Raw genomic sequence first — 25,236 nt, forward strand, 5'->3', positions numbered from 1 at the left:
CGCCCCCGCGCCCCCGCGCCCCCGCGCCCCCGCGCCCCCGCGCCCCGCGCGCCGGTGTCCCTTCCCCGCCGCAGCGCGCCTTCTCGCGTCCCGAGGCGCGCGCTCGTTGCCTAGCGACGGGAGATGCCTAGCGACTTTGAGCGCGCGGGCGCCGCCCAGACCTGTTGCTGGCGCTTGGCTGGGGTCCCGCGCGCGCGGTGGTTCGGGCCGTTGGACCTTGTGAGTGGTGTGGGGCTCAGGCGACGCCTGGGCTCCCCGAGCAGAGCGAGGTTAGTGCAGCGCCTGGGGGCGGCCGCCGTTGCTACCGCCTCCTCCTCCTCCTCTTACTTTCCCTCCCCTCCCCCTCAACCCCGCTGGCGGCACTGCGCCGCCGGGTGGAGAGGACTGGAAACTCTACCCGGGCCCCTCCTTTCTCACTAGGCCGGCCGGCTTTCTCCTAAGCATGGGCAAAAGGACTTCTTTGTACTTCTTGTGACAACTTCTACGGGCTTGAGGTAGCTGTTTCTGTGGGAAAGAGCTTTCTTCTATTTGCGCCGATGCGCCCGTTGGTGTATATGATAAGTAACATTCCTTGCAAGAACACAAATATCCTTTGTGTATGGGTATTGTCATTTCATGGACAGGAAACATGCCAAGCGAGGTAGCAGATGTTACCTGGGTTCTGCTAAGCCATGCCCATAGATCCGAGACTGACCCTCCATTGGGAGCCGCTCTTAGGCCAGAGGTTTCTTCTTTGGGGACATGGTCCCTTTCCCATTTATTTTCAGGAATCTGTTGCCTGTTTTGTGTTACTCCACTTCAGATGACATTGACCTGTCAATGTAGTTATTTTTGTCCTTAGAGTATATCCCACGGAAGAAGCACAGTGAAGATACCGCGTCTCAAACTATCTGTAATACTGTCATTCTCTCTGTATGGTTAAGACACCCATGCCAGCTCGATAGGGAATTAGGCTCATTTGTGCCAGTTTTTAGAGTTTAAGTTTTTATGGCTGCACTTATGTACGCATATTACACATTCCTTTCTCCACTGCTGTTGTTAATACAAAACATACTATATACAATTTTTGCACCTTGCTTTTTTTTTTTCTCCCAGTGTCCTGGAGGTCACTCCAGGTCTCTAAAATAGGGAGACCTTCCTCGTGTCTTTTATATGCACAGTAATTCATTGTGTTGCTGTATTTCGTCAGTCCCTTAATGAAGAAGTTTTGGATGCAGTCCCAGTTTGACTATTCTAAATAACGGTGCAAAATAACTATGTGTATGTATCATCACTCCATATTTTTGCAAGATAGGATCCCCAGAAGTGAGACTGATAGTTCAAAGGGTAAATATCTGTTTAATTCTCTAGATATTGCTAAATTCCTCTCCATGGGGACTATACCATTTTGTACCCTCATCACCATCAAATGAGAGAGAAGAGGTGGGGCTTATGGATGAACCTCAGGAGGTTGTTGTTTCTGAAATTTTATGCGGAATATTAGGTGCATCTGTCCAGGGACAGGACCAGACATGCTGGCATTCTCTGCTCTATAATTGCTCATGTCTGACATATAGGCACACAGTATATATTTGTTGAACAACGATTATATCTCATTAGATTCTCAGAAGAGACTGGACGCTGTGAGGGTAATTTGAGGGTGATTAGTTTTTTCAAAGCACCTGAGATGCAGTTGTTGCTACATTTCTTTCCTTCCCTTGTTCCTTCCTTCCTTCCTTCCTTCCTTCCTTCCTTCCTTCCTTCCTTCCTCCTTCGTTCCTTCTCTCTCTTTCTCTCTCTCTCTTCTCTCTTTTAAGTCTGGTCTAAGATTGGGGCACCTGGGTGGCTCAGTCGGTTATGCATCTGACTTCGGCTCAGGTCATGATCTCACGGTTTGTGGGTTCAAGCCCCGCGTCGGGCTCTGTACTTATAGCTCAGAGCCTGGAGCCTGCTTCCAATTCGGTGTCTCCCTCTCTCCCTCCCCTGCTCATGCTCTGTCTCTCTCTCAAAAAAAATTAAATCTGGTCTAAGATTATTCCTGTCCCATCTTCATAACTGAATAGACTGGGACATTATTGGGAGAATGGAGAAACTCGTTCACTTGCTCCATGGGGAACCAGCATGTCTGCCCTGTGGTTAAAACACACTCCTTGAGGAGCTGGAGGAGTTTGTCTTCTAGAGGGAGGACGGACATGCGCGTACACAGATGATTCTCAGGTTGTATGACAGGTGCTGTGTGAGTTGCTTGGAGAAGGAAGAATTTCTTTATGGTGCTTGGGAAGGCTCAGGGAATGAGAGATGACCTACATCTTGCGGGTGAGGAGAGACATTTCCCAGGCTGGGAGATGGTGAGGAATCATTATGCACAACAGTCTTGGAGACTGAAGTGTGCAAGGGGTGACTGGCAGCATGGCAGAATGTTCAGTATAGTTAGAGCCCAGGATGTGCTGGTGGCAGAGGAGATGTCTGGAGGTGAGCGGGCGAAGAAATTGGGGCCAAAGCATGAGGAGCCTCTTATGCTATCCTTTGAAGGTTGAATTCTTTTTATTCTTTGTCCTTAGAGATTCATGGACTTCTGTGGTCTCTTGAGGTGGAGTATTGTGATGTTTTCTAAAACGGACCCCCATGGCTTGGGAGGAACATCCTAGTCATGAAGGTAATGGCTCTGGAATCAAGATTTGGGTATGAAACCCATCTCCACCATATGGACTTACACTCCTTGTGTCTGGGCTTCCTCATCCACACAGTGGGGATAAATAATACCGATTTTTTACCCATGTTGTGAGGATTAAGTGACACATGCATTGCTTGGCATATAGTCAGCTCCCAACGACAGTGTCCCTTTTTCTTTTTTTGTCGTTGTTTTGTTGTTGTTGTTGTTTAGTTTCTGTATCATTTATTTCTGCTTTAATCTTTATTATTTCTTTCCTTTTGCTGGTTGGGGGTTTTGTTTGCCGCTCTTCTCTGACTCCTGGACTCGAAAGCCCTCCAGGATTTTGAAAGCGTATCTTAGTGTTAGTTGTAGTGACATCTGTGGAGGCCTTTTGGAAACTGTGAGAAGTTTCCCAGAGCCAGCTTTTTTGTGTCATCCCGGCCAGGGGGGGGAGGGGCGCCCACGACTGGTGACAGGATGTAACGCTTTGTTGGCCTCGCCGGACTCTACTTTTATTGTGCCTTACTGAACATTTCCTGCATTGATGCACAAACATTTACCTTTTAGAGGTTAGGGGTGAGAAATGGAGTCGACATATCTTCAAAAGTGCCTTGGGACGTGTCTAACTCAAGGTCTTGCAGAAGTGGCGAGAATTCGCCCAGTGGATCCAGTAGAATATTTAGCATTGTGGATTTACAAATACAAGGAAAATGTGACCATGGAGCAGCTGGTAAGTGGGGACCTTCTTGTAGAAAATTAGAAGAGTGAGGGAGGCCCCAGTTGGTTGAGTGTCCGACTAGGTCACGATCTCATGATTCCTGAGACCTAGCCCTGCGTCCGGCGGGCTCTGAGCTGACAGCATGGAGCCTGCTTGGGATTCTCTCTCTCCCTCTCTCTCTCTGCCCCTCTCCTGCTCCTGCTCACATGCACACTTGCATGTGCTGTCTCTCCAAATAAATAAATAAGCATTAAAAAAAAGTAGAAGAGTCAAATAATTGGTCCGATTTGCTTTTTTAAAAAGTTCAAGTGTTATTTCTTTCTGTTTATAAAAATAGCATGTTTATTATAGAAAAACTTGGACAATATCAAAAACATAAAAAAATACCCAGAGAAGACCTCTTTCTTCTAGTCTTTTTTCTATACATTTCTATACATTTGTAGTTTTTCTTTTTACATAATCGTGAACATACCCACTGTATGATTTTAATTTTATGCTCTTTGTTCAAATAAAACACACATTTCCCCAAATTGTTACACATTTTCCACACGGGTGAAGTAAAATTTGCTTACCCTTTCCCCATTGTTGGTGATTAACATGCTTTCAAGATTGTTTTCACAAATTGTTTTATCTCCACTTAGTCACTTGATATTATTTTTGAACACTGCTAGAGACAGAAGGAAATGGCCAACCTGGAGCGTGAGAGAGAACTGGCTTTGATAGAGCAGGAAATGATGGAGAGGCTCAAAGCAGAGGAGCTCCTGATTCAGCAGGTGAGACAAGCGTGGGGGTTCAGGGGTGACTGGAATTAGTGGGGTCAGCCTCAGTGTGGTGCGACCCAAATGGTGAAAAACTCCCCATCGCTAGTCAGTTACGAATGGCTTTCTTCTATCTTCATGTTTCTGTGTTTCTGTATTTATGCCTGCTTTGCTAGAGAAGCAGCAGCAGCTGGGGTAGGAGGAAACCCAGGGAGTGTGTTCTCATGAAAGCCAAGGGGAGAGAGCGTCTCAGTGAGACCCGAGGAGTCAGTTGCTGGTTGAGTGAGAGCAAGACTGTGAAGTGCTCATTCAAGGCCACTGGTGACCTTGATAGGAGCAGTGTGTTGGGGAGGGGGGAGGATAATGGGGGAGACAGTGAGCGGAGGTAATGCTTTCAAGGGGATTTTCAAGGAGGGAGGTTGGGTTTTTTTAGGAGCAGAGGGGAAGGGAGTGGTTGACGTTAAGAAATGGGGAGAGGATAGTCTGGGTACATGTGGGCGTATAGGTTTTGTGGCACAAAGTTGAAAGCAGTTTCTGAATGACTCTTCTTTATGAAGTAGAGACCATGATCATCTTCCAAGAATGGGGTGATGAAGTGGGAGGTATGGGAAGAGCGGTGAGGGTTTGAAATGGCGGCTTTGGAGGATGTTAGAGTTGACCAGGAAACTTAGCATTGCTTGGTGGCATGGAGTACCCTGTTAGAGTTAGAGACCAGGCGTTTATAATGTTGCCAGTTGGTTTGGTTTTATGATTATGGGTTTTCTCCACTAAGGCCAGATATTTGAGTGAAGATGTGGAAGGGGCAGACCCCTTGACTGAAGTAGGTTTGGGGTAACAGGATTAGAAAGCTGAAGATGTTGGTAAGAGAACGGTTTAAGGGATGAGTCCTGGAGTGTAAACAAGATAGGGAAAGTTCCAGAGTGGCTTCTGGACCGATTTAATTTATGCAGAGCCTCTGAACTAAATTTAGGTTATCCTTACCATTCTACCACGTAGTACTTAACTCTAGAGTCTCGAGTCACAGCTACACATATGCGAAAGGGAAAGAAGCCCGTGATTTGGATGTGTGGATAAGAAGGAGAGTATAGACATGGCAAATAGTTTCTCTGCCTAAACTCTCATACCCGATACCTGGTTAGAACATTCTAGGCACCTTAGACAGATATGGCTATTGAAAACTTTACTGCTTCCGAATCTTCTTTTTATCTAATCATTTGGCTAATTCCCTATCAGGAGGTGGCAAAGCATTGAGTTGGATGTCAAACGATCATCCAAATGGGTGAGTGTCTGCTGTAGTTGCCCCAACTTTTGAGATGCTGCCCTTGTTCTTCAGCTTCTACAGCCAGTGTCTGCCCCCTTCTATCAGAATAAGGAGAACCTCTCAGCAGTTCTCCTTCCCCAAGGCAGTTACGTCACAAATGTAGAGGCACTTAACGTTCTTTGACTCATCCACTTTGTCTTACTTAGATCCAAGTTGGCCATACTAGAAATCAAGCACTCCTCTCGCGGTATCCTGTTGACCAGCGTGAAGTGATCCGCTGTGCATTGAACCCTGAGCATTGTATGGGGAATGGAAGATAACAGTAATAGTCTCCAGAAGATTTTATGACCAGTTAAAGAAATAGCTTGGTGGGCAGAACTAGATGAGACGAGGAAAAGGGGCACATGGGTCAGGAGGAGGGAGCACCAGAGAAGAGCTTGGGAGAGAGTGAGACCGAGATGCAAAGAAACATAGAGGCGCTCGGAGTCCATTGGATCAAGTGAGCTTGGGCTTCAGGACTCTGGTCACTTCCCTGCTCTCACAATTAGTGCTACTGATTTTTAAGCACTCTCCAGTAAACCCTGGGCCCTTGTGAACTGGGAAGTATTTTTACTGCCATTTTCTACTTAAGAGCTTACTGAGGAGGTATAAAAGCTGGTCTGTCTGTTTGTTTGTTTTGTTTTTTGAATACCTTTTCTAATGGTTTTACTCATGTGTGAAGAAGGGAATTAGGTTTTGAAATTTTCCCGAAAATGTTACACTGGTTCTGATGACCAATGTGGTTGGTATTTACCAAGTACATTTTGCATTGTTGTTGAGAGATTAGTTATCTCACTTCCTCTGCGAATATCTGCAAGTGGATTGAGTGATGTGTTCTTGCACTTCGGCTACCTACCCCATCAATTTTATCCTAGTGTGCATGATACAAAATTACGAAGAAATTCCCTTCAACGACCTTTCGTAAATAAATATTAACTCCTGTTTATTATCTCTTTATTTGTCAAAATGTATTATTTTTAAAAGATGTGTTTTAAAAGCATAGCTTTAAAGTGCTCTTGGGGCGCCTGGGTGGCTCAGTCGGTTAGGCGTCCGACTTGGGCTCAAGTCATGATCTCGCGGTCCGTGAGTTCGAGCCCCGCGTCGGGCTCTGTACTGACAGCTCAGGGCCTGGAGCCTGTTTCAGATTCTTTGTCTCCCTCTCTCTCTGACCCTCTCCCATTCATGCTCTGTCTCTGTCTCAAAAATAAATAAATGTTAAAAAAAATTTTTAAGTGTTCTTAATGGGATATGTATGTATTATGGAGTATTATGCAGACATAGCAAGAGAGAACAAATTTCCACAAATATTGTGTCAATGAAATAAAATAAAAAAAATAAAATTGAATGCAAAATATAACTTTCTTTTTGGAATCCGGCTTACTACTTGGAAGACTTAAATTATTTTTTAAAGATAATATTTCACTTAGTTGGAGTTCAGAGTTAATGTTCCTTATCATCAAAATTGATTGAAAATATTTATCTGTTAATGCTGATCTGTAATGAGATTTTAGTATTCCATCTTTGAAAATAGCTTAGAGATGCTTCCTGCCAAATACTGATTATCAGTCCATGTGCATATAATTTTGACCATATTTATCTCCTGGAATGCATTTGTAGAATTCTGTTAGATTTTTATCTTGTTTTGCCTTTTGGCATGTCATTACCTTGTAGATTAATCACTTCCAATTGAAGGTTGGTAAAAGCTTCTCAATCACACAGTTAAATGGATTTGGGGATATGGAAATTTAATTTGCACTTAAATCAAGGCCAAAAAAAAAAAACAACAACAACAACAACAAAACTCTGGATCTATAGTTTGAGATTGGGAAATATACCTGCTGCAGATTTGTGTGGGAATGGGGGTCTAGTTTCTTGTTTTAGATTTTGCCTGCATGGGAAGTGAATGAGGCAGCTTGACATGGTGATTCAAGCATTAGGTGTTTTTGAAATGTCTGTCCTGCAGGGCTAAATTTTTACATGTTAGTGCTGTTTCACCTTGTATGTTTAGTTTGAATCGATTTAAAAACATTATTAGGTCTGTAGCAAAAGCTTATTTGCAAAGCCATTTACGGTTTGATAATAGTGACTGAACATGATTCTTCTCATTCAGAAAAAATTCAATCTTGGTCCTGAGCCCCAAAATTCACACTAAACTGTTACTGTGTTTTCATTTCATGATACATGGCCAGTATAGAAAATTCAAATTTCGGCTTCACGGTGAAGCCGTGGAACTGCTGTGTGCTAGGGCAAGCCTAGATTTATTCGGTTTCTGTTCCTGACCGAAATTCACAGAACTGATGATGGGCACACTCGTAAGGGTGAAGGAAAGGTGCTGCTGGTCCCGCTGGCTCAAGAGCACGTGACGCTTCCTGCAGAGGACCTGTTGGTGGGCAATACGGCCACGACTCATAGGCTCTCCACGCTGTGTTTTCACAAGCTTGGTAAACGTGTCCAACTAAGCCTCTTTCCGTTCACCATTGGTTGTAACACATCTTAGCAGGTTTCGCTGCTGGTTGTACTGAATTAGTGTTTCTCCACTTCTTTGAAAATATTCTTGCCTGTAGTTGTCCCATGAAGACTGTTCATAGAGGCTGACCTTTCAGTCACTTCAGACTCAGCCCTGGGGCGCCTGGGTGGCTCAGTCGGTTGAGCGTCTTACTCTTGGTTTCAGCTCGGGTCGTGACCCAGGGTCATGGGATCAAGCCTGAGTCAGGCTCTGCGCTGAGCATGGAGCCTGCTGAAGATTCTCTCTCTCTCCCTCTCTCCTGTCTCTCTCTCCAAAAAACAAAACAAAACAAAAACCCTCAGCCTTGATTCCAGTAAACAGTAACCCCTGAGCAGCTTTGGGAACATTAGTCTACCCATCAGGAGCCAAGGAAAATCGCTCAAAATAATTCGCCTTGTTTTTTTTTTTTTTTTTAATTTTTTTATGTTTTATTTATTTTTGAGACAGAGAGAGAGACAGAGCATGAGCAGGGGAGGGGCAGAGAGAGAGGGAGGCACAGAATCAGAAGCAGGCTCCAGGCTCTGAGCTGTCAGCACAGAGCCCAACGCAGGGCTCAAACTCACGAACTGTGAGATCATGACCTGAGCCGAAGTCGGATGCTCAACCAACTGAGCCACCCAGGCGCCCCTAATTCACCTTGTTTTTAATTGCCTGTTGATGTTGCTCCCAAAGCCATCAACTCTGAGCAACTGTTTCACCAAAATCTTAATGTAAGTCCCCCCACCCCCACGCCACCCCCTGCCCCCAGGACACTGAAATCAAAATGCGTCATTAAATCATCATTGGTAAGTGAGCGTCTTTGCTTCGCTAACAAAGGAACCACTTGGGAACTTGCTTCCATTGCAGTCTCATTTCTATTTTTAATTTTTGTGAAGAAATCCTGTGATGAAGTAATTCTGCTTACATTTTCTAATACTTCTGACCTTTGTTTTCATGTGGGCTGAGAATATTGTGATGAGACGTGCTTAGTCTGGTAGTATTGCATTCTTTTTTTTTTTTTTTTTTTTTTTTTTTTTTACAAAATGTGCCCTTTTATTTTACTTTTTAAAATTTACATCCAAATTAGTTAGCATGTAGTGCAACAATGACTTCAGGAGTAGATTCCTTAGTGCCCCTTACCCATTTAGCCCATCCCCCCTCCCACACACCTTCCAGTAACCCTCTGTTTGTTCTCCATATTTATGAGTCTCTTATGCTTTGTCCCCTCCCTGCTTTTATATTATTTTTGCTTCCCTTCCCTTATGTTCATCTGTTCTGTCTCTTAAAGTCCTCACATGAGTGAAGTCACATGATATTTGTTTCTCTGACTGACTGATTTCACTTAGCATGATACCCTCCAGTTCCATCCATGTAGTCGCAAATGGCAAGATTTCATTCTTTTTGATTGCCGAGTAATATTCCATTCTATAGATATACCACATCTTCTTTATCCATTTATCCATCGATGGACATTTGGGCTCTTTCCATACTTTGGCTGTTGTTGATAGTGCTGCTATAAACATGGGGGTGCATGTGTCCCTTCGAAACAGCACACCTGTATTCCTTGGATAAATGCCTAGTAGTGTAATTGCTGGGTCGTAGGGTAGTTCTATTTTTAGTTTTTTGAGGAACCGCCATACTGTTTTCCAGAGTGGCTGCACCAGCTTGCATTCCCAGTATTGCATTCTTTTAATAAAGTATCATTGCTTCGTAAGCACCATACTTTGCCATTTAATCTGATAATAAAATAATCCACTCTCCACTGTATCTTCAAAGAGGAACATTCCAAATCCACATCTTTTCTTGTTTTGACATGATGGGTGTGCACTGTTATAAAAAATGTCATGGTGTGGTGATACCATGCCACTCCAAGAACTGTTGAGATAAAATGGCATGACTGTGATTTGTAGTGTGCTGAGCAGAGCTCAAAATGATGAGAGTACCACCTATGGTCCCTGTTGCAACTACCCAACCGCCGTTCTGCAAAACCAGTCACAGACAATAAGTAAGCAAATGAACCTGGCAGTGTTGCAACAAAACTTTTATTTATAGGCACCGAAATTTGAATTTTCTGTAATTTCCATGTGTTGCGAAATATTATTCTTTCAGTATTTTTCAGTATTTTCATTTAAAACTGTAAAACCTTTCTTAGCTCATGGACTGTACAATACAGGACTGGGTTCAGATGTGGCCCACAGAATTTAGTTTGCTGACCCCTATTCTAGTGTGGCATGTCTGTTGAGTTGGAACCAAATATGCTGTTGATTATCTGTGGTTTCAGATAATATACTTAAGGTTTTCTCATCCACTCTTCTGTAACCAAGGTTTGGCTATTTGAAGACCTATCTATGGATGAAGAGATTTTATCTGAAAAAAAGTACGACAATCTCATTTGTTGCTCTAAGAAGAACAGAGAAAATAACATGATTTTGCGCAAATTGTTCTTTTCTGCAAATTAGCAATTAAGGAAGCTTCCTTTTTTATGTTAGACTTCAGGAAATATTTGTAAAAGCTAAAGTATTAGGCGGCTGTGATCATTTATTCTCGTAAGCGTCTGAAATTTACGTAGGTATAAACTTAATTATCCTGGGACATTTCAGAGTGATTAGAGTTAATTCCTGGCAATTGATCTGACTTTAACATGACTTATTTATTTCTGAATATTCAGCAACAGCTGGCATTCCAGCTGGAGTTGGAAATGCAAGAAAAAGAGAGACAAAGAGTAGAAGAACTACACAGAGCTCAAGAACAATTAGAGAAGGTAATTTGAAGTTTTATACCTGCCCGCTTTATTTAAAACCTCTTAGAACCCTCAAACTGTTTCTTCCAGCTGTTATAACGTGGGATTCATAGACGTGCTACACATTAGCTGTGTGACTGACACAAGTCTTATAACCTTGTTAGTCTCCTTTTGCCTTTTTGAAAAATAAGAATAACAAGATATCACTAGCACTGTCTTACTGGTTTTTCACGAGGATCAGTCAAGACCGTATATGTGAAACTGCTTTGTGAGCAGTAGAGTTCTCTCTTGGGGATGTTAGCAACATTTTAGTCAAGGCACAGTTGTCCTTGACTATGGTAGCTGATGTTGAAGTTTAAGTTCTTTGTAACGTTGAGGGCGTTCTGATCTCTGAGACAGTCGCATATTTCTTCCTCATGTTAGATGTGTTATCAACAATATTTTTACGTTTCAAAGTATTTTTATATGGCTGTTTCATGTCTTTCATTCAATTACGCAGGGACTTATGTTAAAAAGTCTGTTTCGGGGCGCCTAGGTGACTCAGTTGGTTGGGCGTCTGACTTCAGCTCAGGTCATGATCTCACAGTTCGTGAGTTCCAGCCCCGCGTCGGGCTCTGTGCTTACAGCTCGGAGCCTGGAGCCTGCTTGAGATTCTGTGTCTCCCTCTCTCTCTGCCCCTCCCCTGCTCATGCTCTGTCTCTGTCTCAAAAATAAATAAAAAACATTAAAAAAAATAATTTAAAAAAAAAGTCTGTTTCCATTGACTGTCTGTATAACGTCAGACCTCTAGTTTGGCCAATGTTCCCTGGGATCCAAAATGTATGTGTCACATAGACCAAACTTCTGAAGGACTGAGTTATACCTTTCAACTGGATATTTTATATTCTATGTTTATAACCAGCCTCGATTTATTCCACAATTAAAATTAAAAATAGAAGTAGGTTTCATTGAATATGTCTATTCATGGCTTAGAATAGAGCATCATTATTTATAGCACTTTTTTGAAAGGTGGAAGAATGGATTGAAATAAAAAATGAGATTCTTAAAAAGATAAATTAAGGGGACCTGGTGGCTTAGTTAAGTGTCAGGCACTTGATCTCAGTTCTCAGGGCTGTGAGTTCAAGCTCCTCATTGGGCTACGTGTTGGGCATGGAGCCTACTTAAAAAAATAAAATACTAAGATAAAACACAAACAAAAAAGATAAATTCAAAACCCTATACATAGTCTGAAAACACACGTAGTTAACAAAAACACAGATGCTGATGTTATCTCAGTCTGAATGTTGGAGGGCACGTGGATATACATGCATGTGCACACACACACATAAATACATGGGGACGTTGGGGCGCCTGGGTGGCTCAGTCGGTTGAGCGGCCGACTTTGGCTCAGGTCATGATCTCATGGTCCGTGAGTTCAAGCCCCGCATCGGGCTCTGTGCTGACAGCTCAGAGCCTGGAGCCTGTTCCCCCCCCCCCCCCCCCCCCCCCGTTCATGCTCTGTCTCTCTCTGTCTCAAAAATAAATAAACGTTAAAAAAATTTTTTTTAAATACTTGGGAATGTATATCCCCTTTCTCTCTGGTGAGGATTCAGTGATGTCAAATGGAAGGAAAGTTTTTGTTTTGTCACTTGTCACCCTGACTAATAATTTGGCTTTCGGTTTAATGTCTCAGATCATTTCATTTTTTAAAGAGTCGTGTTCAATTATAAATAAAACATGGTTTTCTATTAGTGTCAAGTGTTAAATGAGACTGTGAGCTGCAGTTTTGTACTAAATGTATTCAGGTCACCCTTTTAAAAGTGATGACATGTTTGCTGTTAAACTGATCATAGCACTATGTAAAATAAACCTTCTTGAACATTAAACATGGAATCAAAATGGAAAGTATATTCAAATATTTTTCTTCATTTTTATATATTGTAGGAGATGGGAATGAATATAGAAAACATACCTACGAGTGAAGATAGTTCACATTCAGAGGTGAGAAGGAAACATTATTCTGTGTCACGTGAAATGAATGAGTGTCCTGGGGGGCAAAGCTTAACTTTGATGCATTAGGAGCTAAACTTTTTAATAAGGAAATTATCAAACTTGATAGTCCAAGTATGTGTTCTAGTAACAACAGTTCACAAGTACAGTGTTCTTTAGAGCAAAATCTCAAAATGGATAAAAATTGGACTTTTGGTTTGCGTTTGTATTTTTTATTTTTTTTAAATCTAATTCATTGTCAAATTGGCTAACATACAGTGTGTGCAGTGTGCTCTTGGTTTTGGGGGTAGATTCCCATGATTTATGTCTTACATACAACACCCAGTGCTCATCCCAACAAGTGCCCTCCTCAATGCCCATCACCCATTTTTAAAAACCAGAATGTCGTGAGATATTTATTGACCATATGTTTACTTCCAATGATACATGTTAATTTTCTGTATTAAATTAAATTTCTTAAATTTAAGTAAGTTTTAGCATTTATCTCTAGAATTCTCTCTCCATTAACAGGTGTTGGTTCATTCCATTAATTAATGATGCTGAATTTTGATGTAATTCAGAAATCTCCTACCAAAATCAGAGAAAATTAACGTATTCATTTTGAACTCATCTAATGTTAGAAATGAATTTTAATGATTGTAGGATATAACACCAGACTCAGGCAAAACGCTAGCTGAAATTAGCGATCGGTACGGGGCACCTAACCTGAGCAGAGTGGAAGAACTTGATGAGCCAATGCTGTCTGATGTAAGTATCCTTAAGAAAGTGTTTTGTGAAAAACAGATTTGTTTGTTTGTTTTGTTTTACTCTGGGAAAGCCTAGCGCCTATGAGGCCTGGGTTGGATGGCAAATGGGCCCTTACTGTCATATAGAAAGAAACCAGTTCCCCGAGTGCGACCATATTCCCAATCGGCCTTCTGCCCTTTTGTGGACCTGTGCTGCTGGCCACCAGGGGCAGGCTGGGCACAGGTCTGGCTCCTTGCAAATGTGTCAGCACTGATGGGAAAGTAGCTGGAAGCTGGAGCTGAGGTCATGGTGTGCCATATGCAGAGGGTGATGTATATATATTTTGGAGTTAGGCTTTGAAAATCTCAAAATCTCTTCAAGATATATATTTAAAATCATTTGGTGAAATACATAATCTTTAAGTTAAATGTTGGGGGCCAGCTTATTGTTTCTCAGGAGCAAACACTAGAATGAAATAAATATCCTAATGAAAGTGCATGCTTTTACAGTATATAAGTACACATGCTTGTTTAATAAACACATGGTGTTTTCTAGGTACCAGGCATTGTGCCTGATGTTGTTGTGAATAAAACAGTTTTTTTTTTCTTTTTTTTTACCTTGTCTAGGGGAGAAACAGGCGATTGGACAAGCAATTAATAGTCATTGTTAGAGGGAACAAGTGGTTTATTGCCCAGAGCAGTAGGCTTTGAGAATGAACAAGGGAGCTATTAATCTAAGCCGGACCTGCGGGTATAGACCAGGACTGTCCTGGCAGAGGATGTATTTAGTGACCTAACCATGCGCACTGACAAAATGGGACAGCCAGCCCAGCGGAGGAGCCCTGTCAGGGAAGGCTTCCTGAAGGAAGTTGGTGACTGATTGCTGGGGGTGCGAGGGGGAGGATGTGAGAGTACAAGTCAGCTAGAGACCTGACAGGGGAGAGTTGGGGGTGTGAGGCAGGGAGGAGGAGAGACCACGCAGGGGAGGGAACAGGAACCAGGCTGTGAAAGGCCTGGTAATTTGTGCCCAGATGCCGTAGATTTTATCCTAAAGGCAATGGAGGCTGATGCTATCAGCACTGCATTTTAGAAAAGCTCTCTGGCAGCAGCACGGAGGGGAGGATGGAGAGAGAGAGGTGAGGACACCCATTAGGAGGCTAATGCAGTAATCGAGAGAGAGATGGCATTGGTGGCCTATTCACAAGGGGGAACTGGAAGGGCTTGGTGCTAATCAGTTAGTAGAGATGTTCCATTAAATGTCTGCTGTGTTTTGGGACCACGCAGGGAGGTAGCGAAGACAAATGCACAGAACAGATGTGGCTCCTGCCCTCGGGGCGGGTGGGGGGGGGCGGCGTGGGCCAAGGGCAGGTGCTCTAAGAGGACAGACCTAGCCTGAATGAGTCTTCCTGAGGAAATGAAACTTAAGGGGTTAGTCTGAGCTCAGCCCAGCAGACAGGGAGAGCAAGACACTCCCACAGAACGGAATGGCCCAGCTCTGACGCTGGCTGGGTTGTGCAGAGCTTGGAGATGGTGCAACTCCAAGCTGGAGAAGTGGCTAATGGCCACATCACACTGTGCTCTGTATGGCAAGTGCAGTGGGATTCACTGAAAGGGTTTATGTGAGGACTGGAGATGTGGCTTTAGAGGGGAGAGAGAGGATTTGAGTGGGCACGCGTGGAAAAGAGAGACCACTTAGGAGGTTTTATAATTGTCCAGATGCAGGATGACCAGGGCTAGGATCAGGGTGTAGACAGCAGAGATGGGGAGAACCCAGTGGATTTGATATTGGCTGGGAGGATAAGGGACAGAAGAAAGTCAAGGTGATGCCCAGGTTTCTGCCATGGGCAACCAACCGGACTCAGAGCTTAGCCATTTGTTGAGGTGAGGAACGTAAGAAGAGGAAGTAGGTTTTGTGAAAATGATGGCTTCCGTTGTGGACATGTTGAGTCTCAGGTGACCCTGACATACGCAGATGTAAGTGGCCAAAGACCAGTTGATGTGCGGCACAGGTTCAGAGGACAAGAGAGCTGTCCAGGCAGGAGATAGGAACGTAGCAGTCGTCGGCATATGAGCTAGGTGAAGCTAGGAGAGGGAGTCGGGTACCTAGGAGAATGTGCAGAATGTTCAGGACGGGGCTCAGGCACATCCATTACACATTCCATCATTTAAGGGGTGGACACAGGAGGAGGACCCCTACAAGAATGATAGGGATAACAGTAAGAAAGGGGGGAGGGGAGCAAGAGAAGGAGAAGAAAGGATGGGTTGATAAACACTGTGCTTGAGAACACCGTTATCATGCTGAGTTTGGATCTTACTTGAACTAATTCGAAAACTATCGAAAAGCTTCATTTACATAGTCACATAGAATTGACCCCAACTCTGATTTCTTTGGCTTGTACCTTTTCACAGTTCTGATTGTATTAAAGTATATTTACTTTTTATTCTGCTTTTAGGTTGCATTAAACATTGATCAAGATTTGTAAGATCAACCAACCCAAGAGCAATACATTTTTCTGCTTGTTTCAAGTTTCAAAACATGAGGTTCCCGACTGTATTTTTTTCCTCCAAACCTGAACTCTGCTTTTTTTTTTTTTTTTCTAAAGACAGCTGTATAAATGGGCTTTCAAGGGTAGCCTTAACAGGTTGTTTTGGATTCTCCGATGCAACTGGTTGTTTGTAGGATTCCTCAGAGAGCAAGAGCGAGAGTTTGCCCAAGCAACCGGAAGGCGCAAATGGGAGATGAGCTGAAAAGACTGTGTGCGTGTGTGTGTGTGTGCGCGTGCGTGAGAACAAGATTGCCCGAGGTGAAGGTTACGGTCTGTGAAGAGTGAAAGGGGCTGCCACTGTGCAGGACTTGGGAGTGTTCGACATGCCTTAGATCTGAGCTCCCCCCTTCAAGTGGACTGTGAGGATTTCTCCAGTTTGCTCGGCAGTGATACTTTGTAGGACCATTAATTCATGCTTACTGGTAGGGCTGGATGGGCAAGGATGCCAAGTTCTGGGGTACCAAGACCCAGCATTTCTTCTGGGTCAACCAGTGTGAGCAGACGTCCTGGTGATACTGTTGGAGAGACGCTCTCGCTGGACACAGGCCATGCAGGGGGCTTCCTCGGGTGGGCGCTGGGTGGTCCACGGGCCCTGACTGCTCTCCTGGCCCCTTGGAAGTTTCACACCCAACCTTGAACTTTAGGGAGAACTTTGCTTCCTTTTTAAAATTCTTCCAAATCTAAGTCTTTATTCTGAATCCTTTGTTATTTAAGGAAGGGTATAGGCATGGAAACATAAATGCCAGGAAGAGGATACTTAAATAAAATTTTAGGGGCTCCCTGGTGGCTCAGTAAGTTAAGCATCTGACTTCAGCTCAGGTCATGATCTCGTGGTTTGTGAGTTCAAGCCCCAGTGTCGGACTCTGTGCAGACAGCTCAGAGCCTGGAGCCTGCTTCAGCCTCTCTCTGCCCGCCCCCCCTTGCACTCTGTCTCTCTTTCTCAAATGTAAATAAACATTAAAACAATTATATAAAAAATAAATTAATTAAAAATTTAAAAGATCTGCTTTTGGTCATCATATATCTTTCCTGAGGCAATGAGAACAGAACAGCCTAGTTGCTTAAATGGGAAGAGAGAAAGGGGGAAAAATAATGGGGAAAGCACTGGTTTCATTAAAAAGAAATGTTAGGGGCGCCTGGGTGGCGCAGTCGGTTAGGCGTCCGACTTCAGCCAGGTCACGATCTCGCGGTCCGTGAGTTCGAGCCCCGCGTCAGGCTCTGGGCTGATGGCTCGGAGCCTGGAGCCTGTTTCCGATTCTGTGTCTCCCTCTCTCTCTGCCCCTCCCCCGTTCATGCTCTGTCTCTCTCTGTCCCAAAAATAAATAAAAAACGTTGACCAAAAAAATTAAAAAAAAAAAAAAAAAAAAGAAATGTTATCTCGTCGTATCAGTTCTGTATATTCTTTAGAAAGAAGTCCCAGGTGCCCTGGAGAGATGGTTTCTGGGTCAGTTGGGCCACCAGGCACTGTGTCCCCAGCATGGATGACCTGTCTCAGTCTGCCAGGCAGGTGTCTAAGGCAGCGGGAGAGCACGTGTCCCCCCGCCCCCCAGCCTGGGCCTGTGAGGGCACCCTTGTGGAGGGCTGGGGGTGGAAGGGTGGGCTCAGGGGGCCCTTGGGCTCAGCGCAGCCCAGGCAGTCTGGTGCTGGGGCTTGACAGCAAGAGTCTGTGAGTGCCGGTTAGTCGCGGGGTGAATCACTGTGGCTCTGGGACACAGGGTAGCCCTCTTGGAAGCATCCCCAGCCAGATCTGAGCATAAGAGGGAGGAGGTAGAACGGGGTGAAAAAGGAGATGACGCTTTTTCTCTCAACCTTCTTCTATGCCAAGTAATTTTGGATGAGATGTGAATTCTATCTTCTTGGGTGTTGGATATTTTTATCCCTGTAAATATTTGTGAGCTTTGTTTCTGGATGCCATTAAGGTACTCGGGAATAATTTGATCCTTTCTGGTCTTGCTTTCAAGAAGCTTTGTTAGGTGGGACCAGAGAAGAATTGAGTCTAGGGCAAGTTTTGTCCCACCATTAAGGGCACACACTCTAGGGACGCTGTCCCATGTTGAGTGAATTATGAGAACTGTCACTTTGGCTGTGGAAAGAGACACTATCTTCATTGTATTTTTAGACCACTTTACTGAGGTATGGTTGACAGAAAGGTAACTTACTCCCACCTCTCTTTGAGAGAGCTCGTGTGCCCTCCAGTCATCTGAGAGTTTCTTTCCTTGGCTTCTTATCACTTCTTCCTCCCCATGCATTTATTACTCAGCTGAGGACTCAGGGGGACCCTCTGGAGGTACCCCTGGACTCCGGGCTCTGAGACCACTGGGCTTCACCCACAAGGCAGAGCGCTGATGCGGTTGCAGGGAACACTGTTTCCCGTTCCTCAGAGGTCTTTGTCCTCTGCTGCCTCAGGTTCACTGTCCCAACAGCTGTTGTTTCGCACCAAACGGTGCTGGTTTTTCGTCATTTCACAGGTGAGGGCAAGGCCTGTCTCTGTTGGTCCACCTTCGCCTGAAACCAGAGTTCAGATGCCACAGACTTTTTCTCATGAAAATCCCTGTTCCTTCGCTTCTTCAACTTGCCTAATTTGGCGAAATTTAATGTGGTTACTTTCTGAGAAGAATTTAGGGGGTTTGGGAAGTATCAAATGACTTGTGTCTCTTAACCTGCTTGGAACCAGGCCGAAAGGGCCAAGCGGGAATCAAGGAATCAACTTTACAGATGCTAAAAGGCCACCAGAGAGTGCAGGACACCAGGCCAAAGCTGAGTATCCTGTTCCTCCTGGCTAGTTTAAGGAGAAGCCGCTGGAGAATGATAGTTCTCTCTGTGTCAGCTGAAGAGCCCGCCTGATCTGCTTCTCACGTGGAGGACCGAAGCACGGCGGGGCTGTGGCGGGTCCTGATCCCCGAGGCTTTCAGGAGCGAGAGCTCGAGAGGCCAGGTTGAGCGTGAGGCCTTTACCCCAGACCCATTCACCCATCTCCTGAAAGAAGGAAGAGGAGAGGGTGCAGAAATTGCCTGGCTCCCTGTTCTGCCACACGCTTCTCTCCTGGGAAATGACACTTCTCAGTATTATTTTGCCTGACGTAAGTGACCAAAAACCCTGACTTGGAAACAGGCTGACACCCTTGATGCAAGTGGCTTAATGGATCAAATGATCTCTTGTCTCCCACGAGAAGTCCAGAGAATGGGCAGGCCGCAGACGCGATGGGTCAGGGCTCTGGCACCCTCTCTCTTGGCTCTGCCTTTCTGGTCTCCACCGGTCTCATCCTTGGGCTCTTCCCAGTGTGGCTGCTGTCAGTAATTCCAGGTGCTATATTCAGCCATGACAGCATCTCATGGAAGAAGAGGGGAGAGTCCTCCTGGTGTTTTTATTTATATTCCTAGAAACTCCCCGGCAGACTTGCCTTTCTGTCTCACTGATTATGATTGCATTCTACATTTACTCTCTCCAATTTCATTCACAAGGAAGATAAGGAATCATTACACTGTCGTCTTACTGATTCATTGGTTTATAGATTCATTTATTTTCAATCTATGTCAAAGGGTCATAAGTAGTCACCAGGGTGGCATAAGTGTGGCCCCTAGAGAACCAAATCTAAGTGCCATCTCTGCAGTTAACATAAACCTGAGAATGAGCGCCTCTAAAATTTTGCTATGGGGGAACTCTGATTGCCCTGCCCTCCTCCTGGCCCTGCCATTTACTATGGGGAATAAGAGTAGGGCATGACCTTTGCCCTACAGCACTTTTGGGTCAAGTACAGCTTGTGTGCACATATAATAGGAACTAAGTACCTGGTGCAAATAGAAGCTAAGAATTTAGGGGTATAAGATTGGAGCCAGCTTCATGAAAGCGAGGACATTTCGAAAGGAACCTTAAAGGAGAGGTAAGTTTTCAGTGGGTGAAATTCATGGAAATGCGAAGGAAACTGGGCCAAAGACAGACGGGTAGGAACCTGACTGGGGAGGGTCTGAACACCAGCCTCCAAAGTCTACACTTGACCCCAGGGAGGGATGTGTGGGAAGACCCAGGATGGCCTTTGAGGACTTTTCACAGTTTCCTTTCAGGATGTGCAAGTGAAATTCAGATCATGTGGCTAAGGGCACGGATTTTGGTAAGGAAAGGAAAAAGACTGAGGTGATCTTTTGGAGAAGTTTGGTGACGAAGAGAGAGCGACTGGAGAATGTAGCAGGATTGAGCAGGGATGCCCTCCTTGGAAATGAGGCTTTGCTTGTACTCTGGCAATAGGAAATAGGAAAGTTGGTGAGCCCAGAAGTAGAGACTGAAGGTGTGGCTCAGGAGGGTTCGAGCAGGGATCCAGGAGTACTAAATGTGGGTCAAAACTGACAAGAGGGAGGAGAGCACTTCTGAAATTATGTTTTCCCCCTAGGAGGGGGAAAATGTAGAGAGAGAGACATTTTAAGTGAAGGGGATGAACATTTGAGGGTAGTGGAGCAGCACACACAGTCTAGGATTCTCTACTTCTGATCCTTTTGGTAAAGAAGGAGAGAAGGGCAGGGGCTGGTCAGGTACATGAGTGAGGATGCATTTAAAACATGTGCTGGGCGGGGTGGGGGGGCGCCTGGGTGGCTCAGTCGGTTAAGTGTCCGGCTTCGGCTCAGGTCATGATCTCGCGGTCCGTGGGTTCGAGCCCTGTGTCGGGCTCTGTGCTGACAGCTCAGAGCCTGGAGCCTGTTTCAGATTCTGTGTCTCCCTCTTTCACTGACCCTCCCCTGTTCATGCTCTCTCTCTGTCTCAAAAATAAATAAATGTTAAAAAAAATAAAAAAACAAAAAACATGTGCTGGGGACTACTGACAATAGCCAAATTGTGGAAAGAGCCCAAATGTCCATCAACTGATGAATGGATAAAGATGTGTTGTGTGTGTGTATATATATAAAGGAATATTACTCAGCTATCAAAAAGAGTGACATCTTGCCATTTGCAACAACATGGATGGAACTAGAGTGTATTTAATGCTAAGCAAAATAAGTCAGAGAAATATAAATATCGTATGATTTCACTCATATGGGGAATTAAGAAACAAAGCAGATGAACATAGGGGAAGGGAAGCAAAAATAAGATAAAAACAGAGAGGGAGACAAACCATAAGAGACTTAAATACAGAGAATGAACTGAGGGTTGCTGGTGGGGTGTTGGGTGGAGAGATGGGCTAAATGGATGATGGGCATTGAGGAGGGCACTTGGGGGATGAGCACTGGATGTTATTATGTAAGTGATGAATCACTACATTGTATTCCTGAAATCATTATAACCCTGTATGTTAACTAACTTGGATTTCAATTTAAGTAAAAAGGAAGAAAGAGAAATGAATAAACAGCATGAAGTGAGGAAGTGGGTACAGATTTATGAAAAAGATGCTCTAATGCGCGTTAAAATCATTTGGATGGAGTGGTGAAGCTGTTAAAATATAAACATTTCTGGGTCTCAGTCTTAGAAGTTCTAACTTAGTTTTAGTAAAAACCAGAAATGTGCATTTTAAAGAGCATCCCAGTTTTAATAAAGGCTGGACTATATTTAAAAAATTGGCAATGAAAAAGAGGAAAGGTAATGGGGGAGAAGCCTTTCGGCTGGGGGGTGGGGGGCAAACACCTTGTAATTTTAAACTTGCTTCCCCTAGAAAGCTTCTTCCCTGTGGCAATAACGTGTCACCCAGCCAATACGAAGACCAGCCTGCTTAATAGTTGTTCTTTTCATTGTAAATTGTATAATTGCCTTTTGGTATCATTGCCTTTTGGGCATCTTGACCTAATATATCCTAGGGCCTGATGACCCTTGGATAAACTCAACTTTGATATTTTAGCCTTTAATGAATATCTATTGTTTAATGCTTAAAAAAAAATAAATTAAAAAAAAATAAATAAAACATCTGCCGGGGGAATGGACCACAGAATGATTGTTGGACAACTCTTTGGGCCCAACGGAAGTTCATGCAGTCACAAAACACTTGATAGGGGCGCCTGGGTGGCTCAGTCAGCTAAACATCTGACTTTGGCTCAGCTCATGATCTCGCGGTCCATGTGTTCGAGCCCCGTGTCAGCCTCTGTGCCGAGAGCTCAGAGCCTGGAGCCTGCTTTGGATTCTGTGTCTCCCAATCTCTCTCTGCCCCTCCGCCCCTCTCAAAAATAAATAAACATTAAAAAAATAAATTAAAAAGCACTTAATAGATGCTTACTCTCTGCCTCAGTTTCCTCATCTGGATAATAAGTAATAGTGCCTGCCTCTTAGTATTGCTCTGAAGATGAAGTGACTCAATTCATGTGAAGTTTTCATAGGGGTGCCTAGCCCTTAGTAAGCACTCAACAGGTAGTGAAGTTATCTTACCTGCCAGGTACTGTGCTAGGTAAGTGGAGTCTGCATTAGAGCTCTTCAGTCCTATTCCCCAGTGCCCATAACAAACTCAACGGTAGAACAGCATCCATGGGTAATGGAGGCACGCTAGAATTGAGGATTGGCAGACTGTCACAAGACCGGCGGGATCTGAAGTCAAGTGCGAGCAGCAGTGGAGTGTGTGGCTACCATGTTCACCATTAGCTGGGTGTCGGCACTTGGCTCTAGGCCAGGAGGTAAGTGGCATTGTTCAAAGCAGATTCCCAGCCAGGGAATGGTGGTGATGGGGGGGGGGGGGGCGCGGTGCTCAAGGTAGGCGAGGAGACAAGAAGGGGCATAACTCACGGGAGGCGTCTGCAAGAGTTTGGCCCAGCCAAGCAGTCAGTGTTTAGGAAGGCTGTGGCCCTTACAAAGAACTTGACCATAAATTAGGAACAGCATCAATGCCCATTGTCCAGCTTTGATCCCAACTGGAAGGGCTGGGGCAAGACAGAAGGGGGCTTATGACTGGGTGAGAAGGCTTGAAAATGGTGGAGAGGGGAGAGGACTAACAGGGAGCACTTTTTAATGCCGGAGGCTCTATCAGGAGTTCGTGGGACTGTGGGTATGAGCTTGTGTTTGAATGTCTGGAGGAATGAAATTTCAGAAAGTAACTACGCAGAGTTGTTCACTAATGAGCCTTGGAGCTGGCCTTGCTGCCCCATGCGGTTTGACAGAGCTACTGAATGTGTGTGGGATACTAAGAGCGTTAGAAAATAGCTTTGTCTAAAATAGAGTTGACTCTAGTTTCTTAGTAGCTTTTTCCCTTCCTCATTTCTTCAGCACGATAGGTAGCTTTGTTACTAACCAAGTGCCCAATCTAGAAGGTGGGAGTCATCCTTGACCCTCCGTGCTGCTTATACTTCGAGCCCAATACAGGGATCCTGATACCGGCTCCTTTTTCTCTCATGTTCCACAGCCACAGGTGATCGGTTTCTTAGCCAAAATATAAGAGATCAGCTTGTATAACACATTGTTCAGAGTCCTGTGCCAGCTACCTCCAGATTAAAGATTGTAAGGGCTTATCCCAATTGCAATCAATGGCCATTCACCCTTTATCTAATTCTTCTCATTTCCACAGATCCCTCTGAGCTGGCTTCCTTCTGAGGACTATGCTAGTTTCCGAGAACACAAACCAGTGTGAGAGGCGGTCAGTGCCATTGAAACGCACTCTTCCAGATGGCGGGCAAAGGCACAAGCAAGCAGATAAATCAGGACACAAGCTCCAAAGGGCCAGTTTGGTAGGTGGTGCCATTAACTTTTTACATGGAGAGACGCCACCTAGAGCTGCATGGAAGTGAAAGACTCAGAGCAAACGACACCCACACAAGAACAAAGGTGCAGAATTGATGGTGGGTGGGCAGGAGGAACATGTGAGCAGAGCAGTGAAGATGGGAATGCCCTCAGGAAGCTTGAAGAATAGTAGGTCTGGGCAGGGTTCTGGGGGAGGGAGGTTGAGCAACGTCAGGTCTGGACCAGGTTGTGAAGCACATTACATCCCAAGCTAAGAAGTTTAAACCGTGTCTGCTGACAACGGGAGTGGAAATGAGATCTGCACGTGGACAAACTTCACTGGGAATGAGGGATGAGGATGTGGCCCTCTGTCACAGGGAGAAGTTTTAAGAGGTTTTAAAGGATGGTATTTAGGCTGCTGTTGTCCTAGTCTAGGCCTGAGGTAATGAGGGTCTGAGCCTGGGTCGTGGCAGTGGAAATGTACTCCATGAACATTTGTCTTGGGTTGACCACGCACGCGCCAAGAACTGAACTAGGTTCTTATGGGGAACATGAATGTGAGCGATTGATGGTCCTGCCTCCCGTCCCTCACAGGGAGAAAGTGAGTGATGGGTCTGACACATTCCAGAGGTGGACTTGGAAGCTGATTGAATGGACGTGGAGGGCACAGGAAAAACCTGGACCTGGAACCTTGACAGGGCCATTGAGGGCTCGGGGAGATGAGGCGGGGGCACTGGTGTGAGGTAGGGATGGACATCTGGCCAGCTGGGTGTGTAGCTCGGAGCTCCTCTCTGCTGCTCTCACTGACCCAGGGAGTGGGGTGGCAGGGCCGGGTGGGGGCGGGGGCGGGGCTTGTGTGGGAGACAGTGGAAGTGACATAATTGATGTTTTTTTAGGAGACCAGAGTCTGAGCCCCATGACTGATGTATACAAGACAATACCATATTCCAAAGTGTCATTAAAGATACTCAGGGGCGCCTGGGTGGCTCAGTCGGTTAAGCGTCCGACTTTGGCTCAGGTCGTGATCTCGCGGTTGGTGAGTTTGAGCCCCGTGTTGGGCTCTGTGCTGACAGCTCAAGAGTCTGGAGCCTGCTTCGGATTCTGTGTCTCCCTTTCTCTCTGTTGCTCACTCACTCTCTCTCTCTCAAAAATAAAGATTACAAATTTTTTTTTTAATATTCAAATGTGGTCCACTAAGAACACAAATCAAAACAAACAGCACAAGCTTTAAAAATTTTGTGAAAGGTTAATTAAACCAAGAATTCAGGTATCTGTGGTATGTTGAATCCAGTTTGTTTCTAAACGTGTATTAGATTGTAACCTTCTGCTGCCACTAGGTGTCACAAAGATTCAGTTTTTAAAAGCTCTACCTCTTGAGGCTGAGGCTTTACAAGATTTCTTTTTGTACAGATAAGGTTTTCCAGTATTCACAAATATAACGAACTTCAAATCTTAAAATCAGTATGATGAAATACTTAGAATATGCACAAGAGCACACACATTAATATAAGCCATATGTTTTACCCCAACTCAGGTTTAACAAATATTAACCCTTTACCCTATTTGACAGCTTAAAAAAAAATCTTACAGTTGATGTTCTGTTTGTACTCCTGTATCCCATCCCTCTCGTATCTTGCCCGCAGATAACCACTATCGTAATAAGATCAGCAGGCGTACTTTCCAGACATACATCCCTGATGTCTTCATACAAGGGTTTGTGTGTTTC

At 44.6% G+C, this 25,236-nt stretch overlaps 1 protein-coding gene across 3 annotated transcripts; it reads left to right on the forward strand.

Moving 5' to 3' along the window:
• Positions 1–135: 135 nt before the first annotated feature.
• On the forward strand, positions 136–15,991 carry DYDC1 (DPY30 domain containing 1). 3 transcript variants are annotated; one of them, XM_078434476.2, is made up of 9 exons: positions 139–269; positions 421–494; positions 2,541–2,635; positions 3,200–3,362; positions 4,022–4,123; positions 10,562–10,654; positions 12,557–12,613; positions 13,265–13,369; positions 15,801–15,991. In XM_078434476.2, the coding sequence occupies exons 4-9, from the start codon at positions 3,216–3,218 to the stop codon at positions 15,828–15,830; spliced, it is 534 nt and encodes a 177-aa protein (XP_078290602.1). In that variant the 5' UTR covers positions 139–269; positions 421–494; positions 2,541–2,635; positions 3,200–3,215; the 3' UTR covers positions 15,831–15,991. The 3 variants fall into 3 exon arrangements, with proteins under 3 accessions (XP_078290601.1, XP_078290603.1, XP_078290602.1); XM_078434475.2 differs by lacking the exon at positions 421–494 and having other exon boundaries at positions 136–269; XM_078434477.2 differs by lacking the exons at positions 421–494; positions 2,541–2,635 and having other exon boundaries at positions 138–269.
• Positions 15,992–25,236: the final 9,245 nt, after the last annotated feature.

The sequence above is a fragment of the Panthera onca genome, chromosome D2 (genome assembly GCF_046562875.1).
Source record: "Panthera onca isolate mPanOnc1 chromosome D2, mPanOnc1 haplotype 2, whole genome shotgun sequence".
NCBI classification, from domain to species: Eukaryota; Metazoa; Chordata; class Mammalia; order Carnivora; family Felidae; genus Panthera; species Panthera onca.